At 36.0% G+C, this 6,720-nt stretch overlaps 1 protein-coding gene across 1 annotated transcript; it reads right to left on the bottom strand.

The window, feature by feature from the left end:
• Positions 1-229: 229 nt before the first annotated feature.
• Positions 230-6,105, bottom strand: LOC132754957 (ficolin-1-like). Its single transcript, XM_060745713.1, has 5 exons — positions 5,725-6,105; positions 5,384-5,517; positions 4,616-4,712; positions 2,055-2,213; positions 230-728 (listed from the first exon to the last, which is right to left on the bottom strand). Exons 1-5 carry the CDS (start codon positions 6,056-6,058, stop codon positions 511-513), a joined length of 942 nt encoding a protein of 313 aa, XP_060601696.1. The 5' UTR covers positions 6,059-6,105; the 3' UTR covers positions 230-510.
• Positions 6,106-6,720: the final 615 nt, after the last annotated feature.

The following is a 6,720-nucleotide window of genomic DNA, read 5'->3' as shown; positions in this document are numbered from 1 at the left end:
CTGATTCGTGTCGCTCCGTATCAAACCGTGTCGGTCCGTGACAATCCGTGTCTCTCCGGGGGCTTTTGGTGGTAAATCCGTCGGGCTCCGTACTCATACCGTTGTGTGTCCGTACTGGAACCGTAGCGGACCACGGAATTTCACATTTCCGAAGTGATCCGTGAGCGATTAGACCGTAGCTCTTCCGTGGCATTATCCGTGAATATGTGACCGGGGCATTAGGTTTGTTTTACATAATAGGAGTAAAGTTAACTGCTGATTTTGTCATGTCACATTTTACTTTTCTTTTCTTTTTTGAGAAATTATAATAAAAGTCAGTTAAGTGAGATATAAAAATACACAATATTCATACATGTCTTATATCGCAATAGTGGTCTCTCAATCTCTCTCAAACACTGGATTGACTTTTAATAACCTTTAAGCTGTAGACTCTCGAAGGTTTATGTGCTGTGTCATTGGTCACTGTAATGCAATAAGGTCATCGTCGGTTATGTCAAAATGCCGTCGATTCTATTTTCTCCGAATCATCATTCGAGTCGTTTTAAATGGACCCGACGATTGGCTGAACAAGCTAATACCGTAGCCATAATCATTGTTGAAATTGATTGCGCCGCACGTAACAGAACTTCGCCCCCACCAACCGTGGCACAGATCCAATACGTTTGGATTACACAGTGAAAATTCAGTTCCATTCAGAATTGCAAAACCATCGACAAAGCTCGCAAGGCCTATAAAATATAAAAAAAAAATAAAAAGTATCGGAGAGAAACCACGCCTGGTAAATGATAGAGACTACCTCTTTCGGAGGTAAACGGTAAATCGCTTTATAGCTACTTCCGAGCTAGTGCATGTCGCTAAAATCAAGGGTCAAGTGTTTTTATTTTTTATACATTTTGTAAATTCTGCATCAAATATCGAAAATCAGATTCTGCATCAAATATTGAAAATCAGAGAATGCTATGCGATGTAGATTTGATTACAGTTTCCAGAAAACGTACAGTTGTTATAATTGTGTTAGAAATGTAATTGTGGCAGCGTTTCCAATGCCAGTTAGCGAATTAAGCGTTGAAATGGACCGTTTCATCATGAAACAGATTATTTTTTCTCCAGTTGTCATATAAACAGCGTTTTGGGTTAAAACAAATGAGTTTTAAGTAGATATAAGGGGGCAGGGGACCTAAAAATGAAAAAATTTGTATTTCAGTGTGACCAGAAACACAATTACAAATATTTCAAAATATGTTTCACAGGCATATAACCAGTTGCACAGCATTATTCAATGATATATGACAAACATTGAAAAAAATAATAGTTTGTATGCATTGCTCATTCAAAAAATGACTGACAGCAATTTATATTTACCCCCACCCAGCCAAAATCACACCTAAAATATACCAATATGGGCAATCTTCATGAAGGTGCAGCATACTCCAGAATCCGCCCGATTCCTTTAAAAATATCAGTAACACGCACTGCAAGCTATGGCATTTTCAGAAATGACAAATAAAGTGTCTGTCATACGTTTAGATTTTTCACAAAATTTATTTGAAATTTCTTACTTGTTTGGCGCCAACTGTCAAAGCTTGATTTTTAACTTTTTCACCTCCATTCGGAGAGTCAGAAATACATACAAAGCTACCAAAATGCTTAGTTTCGGGTAAAAACACAAAAATATATCTCATTTACTACACACAAACAAGAAAGAATTACAATGACAGAGAAATATCAGAAGTTATCAGTACCTTCAAAACACCATGTCTGAGTTATTAAAAAATTTGACCTGGGCCATCATTCGAATATGTCCCCTGCCCCCTAAGGTCTTCAAAAGGTAAAATAAGATATCAGATAAAAACATTAGTTAATAGAGAAGATAGGATATTTGTTCTTGGAGACAATATACAATATATATCAAAGAAGTAATCGATTATTGGACGACTCCAGTACACACATACAAAATAAACAACAAAAACTAAAGTAAAAAATAATTCATAATAAAAAATTATATTCAACATAGTTTTTCAGATGATAAGATGATGTTATCTGAATATTATTACCTGTTTTCTCTGCAGGTTCTGCATCTAGGAAAAGTATGTACCTTTCGCCAATAAGTTTGAAACGATCGTATCTTTCATGTGCATGATCACCAAACATAAATGACACATCATACCAAAGTTCAGTAGGCAATTCCGCCAGTTCCTGTACATACTTTAGACCTAAATTAGAATTCAAAGTTTAAACAACCAATCCACTTTTAGGCTTAAGAAATTTCGTGAGCTTTTCTTTACCCTTGGGATCAAAGCAGCCAAACTGAATTCACCAAAGAAAGGAATGCTTTTGTTTTCTGCTGCCTTATACAATAAAAATCCTCTATTAAGACGACTAATTCTTCACAAAATTAATTGTAAAAATCAACAAATTCCACTCTAAAATTTGTTTTCTCTCTTAACTTTATTCGACATTACAATCAAGCAAATAATTTTGGAAGCGTCCTGGTGCCAATTTAACATGTTCTTTAAAAAAGATAACTCCTACGTAGGAGATTAAAAAGCCTAATTAGGAGTTTATAACGTAGGATACATATAAGTACTGAAAGCACAGAGTGCGACTGAAATGTTAGAAAGTATGCTAGAGTATAACCTAGGATATCATATTACATGTAGGAAAATAAATTATATGTGTCAAATTGTAATTGTGGCAAACCACTATTATATAAACAATTATTCTGGAGCCAGAAATGATCTTGAGCGAAATAACAGAACTTAATAATCTAAATTATTTTGAGCAATAAAACTAGTTTCGAAATTTGAACTTACTAAAGAAATCATTACCTACATATATTAAATGATGATTCTGTATTAAGTACGTAAGTTATGTTGAATATACAAAAATGCATGGGTTGAAGATTTTGGTTCAATCACGGTAAGGATATAGATATCATTTTTAAGGACTATAGCTGCTAATTGCTGAATCGTAATTCGCACTTTTCGGAGTGGAACAAGAACAAGACACCTCACCCCCCCCCCCGCCCCTATAAGGATTAAATTATTCGAAACGGCTAAAAATGGATTAATTACTCGTTTAATTCTGCTAGTTCGTATGGAAAATGTAAACTTTAAAGCCTTTTTAAAATTTTGATATATGTGTATATTAATATCTTAAATGTTTTTTGCCGAGTAAATGTTTCGAAGAGCCGTGAAGCAATTGATCGGGATACATGCTTACAGACACCTCACACTAAGACACTTCATACTCCAGAAACCGGAGACACTATATTGAAACGTGAATAGTGGCGACATGGCCAAGTGGTCAACGTGTCGCACAAGTAATCTAGCCGCATGAGTTAAAACCCAGTCAGGGACAAGTCCTTGTTTCCCTGAGCAAGAAACTTTACACTCATTGCTCAGTACTGGTTGGCTCCAGGAACGGATTTGAAAGTGTGTCTTTAATCTTATAGCTTCCTACACAGGCGAACTTAAATAAATTATGTATAAACAACCAAAGGTAAAGTGTCCTCAATATTTCAGATTTAAAATTTCGGCGGGATGGGGATTAAGTATCTTGGTCTATCGCCGATATACCGGTCCGTAATGTTGAGATTTGCAAAGCATTCTGTATCTATTTCTTATAAAGTCATAAAGTCCATCTAAGGAGATACAAACTCCTAACTAGGCTTTATTATCTACTACATAGGAGTTATAAAGTCCTACGTAGGAGTTATAAACTCCTAATTAGGCTTTTTTTATCTCCCACGTAGGATTTGTCTTTTTTTATAGAACATGTTAAATTGGCACAAGGACTTATGGTCTTAAAACAAGGGGGTCATACCAAGCGCGCGCATCCTCAAAATTCTGATACCGCGAACACTTTTTCAACCGTATTTTGGACAAAAACGAGGCATGTTAATTTAAGCAATCAGAATAGATTTGAATTTAATTTCTTTTGCAATAAAAAAAACTTCCAGCTGTGTGAAACTTTCAGTTAAATCGACAATTTCTCAATTTCTGTAACATTTCAACGCCGGGTGTACGCATTTATCCAAAATCAAAATCGCATTTTACGCGAAATACTGACAAGAAAGAGAAGAATTGTGTCAAGGCATTTGGAATATTAAAACTGAAAAGAAATTGCTAAAGAAATTAAATTCAAATCTATTCTGATTGCTTTACATGCCTCGTTTGTGTTAAAAAAAAAACGGTTGAAAAAGTGAATTTTGAGAATGCGCACGCATGGTATGACCCCCTTGAAAAAGGTAAAGCGATCTCTGTAATATTGTCTAATATGGTGAGTGCGTTTGGTGATTAAAATCGCAACTTCACATAAGTCTAACAATTGTAAGTAGGGCTCGCACCATTCCATTTTAGAGACAACAATATCCTTCGGAGCGAATTCATGTTTATAAAAAGAGTGTGATCCGGTGTCGCGTTATAATCATACGGGTGGTTATATTACATCGCATGTGACAATTACGCTACACCGAAACATTAAATATTTCTGAAGATTATGTATAATGAATTGACTTTGCTGTCTCAAAATCAGTACAATGCTCTCCGAGTCAGAAAGTTAAGTAAGCAAAAAATCTGTAATTGAAACTGAAAAAAGAATGAATGAAGCTTACCGAGCCAGAATTCACCGCTGATATCACCAAATCCGTTTTCAAACATTGAGAAGTTTCTATAAAAATCAACCGAGCCATTAAACCGGTTTTGGAAAACCTGAAAAATTCATTGATAAAGCATAACAATTAAACACATAATGTGTATCGGTGAAATGCTATACATCTATATCCAAAAAACATTTAATATTGATATTTTAATCCTTTCCATGCTAAATATCTTATATTTGGCGTGTCAATCTTTCAAGCTGGACAACAACTATAAATTTCATATTATTTAGAAAATATTTTCAAAATAACTTAAATAGCGAAAAATATTATAGACTATGATCGTCCGGGATATTTGCGACTGTCTGATGTTCGCTGTATAGAACCAGTCGCCTTTGAACAGCAGGCTAAGAATTAAAATGCATTGTACTAAGAGACCAGGTGGACGTTTTATCAACGTGTCGTAGTCTACGACACTTTATTGTCGTTGTCGTACGTCTGCGACAACGTCTTACGACTGTTTTATGAAACGTGTCGCAGACGTTGTGTTTCTGCGACATCGTAGCCTTTGTGGTAGACAATAATTCACGCGAGTCACAGTCTAGCAAGTGCGCTTTGACGTCACATGAAATCAATGTTCTAAAAGTAATACTTGTTTAAGATATGATGAACTTGATATAAATGTATACAAAATACAACGCACGCATCCATTATTTGATTCATAAAGTGTACTCGTGTTAATTTGAAAATACTCTGTAATTGATTTAAGAAATTAAAGCATACCGTCCACCCCCCGCCGTCTGTTGTCATGTCGCAGTAAACTTGTTTTGTTTCCGAGTTCCTCAAGGTTATCTGATATACGCCATCTTCGGCACCCTCATTTTTCTCCAGAATGTCTTTACAATCAATCTCATAGTCTGAAACCATAATGTTAATTGATTTTAAGCCCTACCCAAAGAAAAAACAACAATAATCTGTCTTCAATGCAAAAGTCTGTAACATAAAAAGTAGATAGGAAAGGGAGCGATTCATAAGAGCTATTCTTTTTTTTATAAAACAATCTGCTTTCGGACAAAAACAGGCCATTGCTATACAGATAAATAAGAATGTTCTATTCAACTTACCTCTAATTGAAAAATGTACTGATCCGGTCGATGTCGGCAGAGGAGCACCTTTCAGAAACATCTGGCATCCAATGCACCGATGACTTTCCGGTTGAAAGAAAGTGGAGGGACATTTGTCGTTCAGGTAACACATCTTGCTGCATGCAAATGAATCAGAAACGTCGTCGGCAACAAATTGAGCTTCTTCAGGAATACACGTGGCTTCCACGGAGTTGTCCTCAAAGCTGTATTTAGTCCAAGAAATTGAATAAGCCGGTATCATGCCGAGGAGCATTGTAAAAAAGCAGACACCTAATAAGGCAGTTTTTGCTTCAACGCCTCTCCAATCGGACATTTTCCTGTCATAAAATCACCTTGAAAATGTTCAGATTTAAAACACGTCTTCTCAGAAGAAAGACGGACACGAATCTGTGGTTACTGCGCATTTAGAATAGACGAATCGTGCTTACTAAATAATTTGTGTGAAAAGAATGAATCTTAAGGCCAAGTTACAAGAACATCAAAGACTGAATTTGCACTTCAAACAAACGATTTTGTTTTAAACTTGTAAAGTTGCAGGTATTATCCACTTAGTAGTTGTGAATAATTAAGGGCACTGTCTGCATGCTACTAGTATATTATTTCACACATACTTGTCTCAAACAAAAGCCCCTAGATATCCGTCTTTTCATTCCAAAACAATTTATGTAAGACAAAAGACATTTTGATATAGTATCTTGTCTGTCGCTGTCGAGTAAGGACACCGGACATGTCACCAGTCAGGCCCTTAACCCATTACGTTATATACACGCCTTTTAACGCCTTTTTCACCCCCCCCCCCTTTTTGGTGTCTCAAATGGTGAAAAAATGCCTTATTTAGGTCCCCAACACTTATTTTTGTTTGAGAAATGTTGTTAAAAAAAGTGACCTCTTTTTCGGCGCGGCCCCCCAACCAAAAGATACATCAGGGGGGTGCAAGAAGGGGGATGTGCCCCCTTCTGTTTGGGGGGTTTGAAG

Source organism: Ruditapes philippinarum, unplaced genomic scaffold (assembly GCF_026571515.1).
Source record: "Ruditapes philippinarum isolate M1 unplaced genomic scaffold, ASM2657151v2 ctg15469_1_1_1_1, whole genome shotgun sequence".
Classification (NCBI taxonomy): domain Eukaryota; kingdom Metazoa; phylum Mollusca; class Bivalvia; order Venerida; family Veneridae; genus Ruditapes; species Ruditapes philippinarum.
Note: the sequence above shows the minus strand (reverse complement) of the source record. Positions and strands in the feature narration are given on the sequence as shown.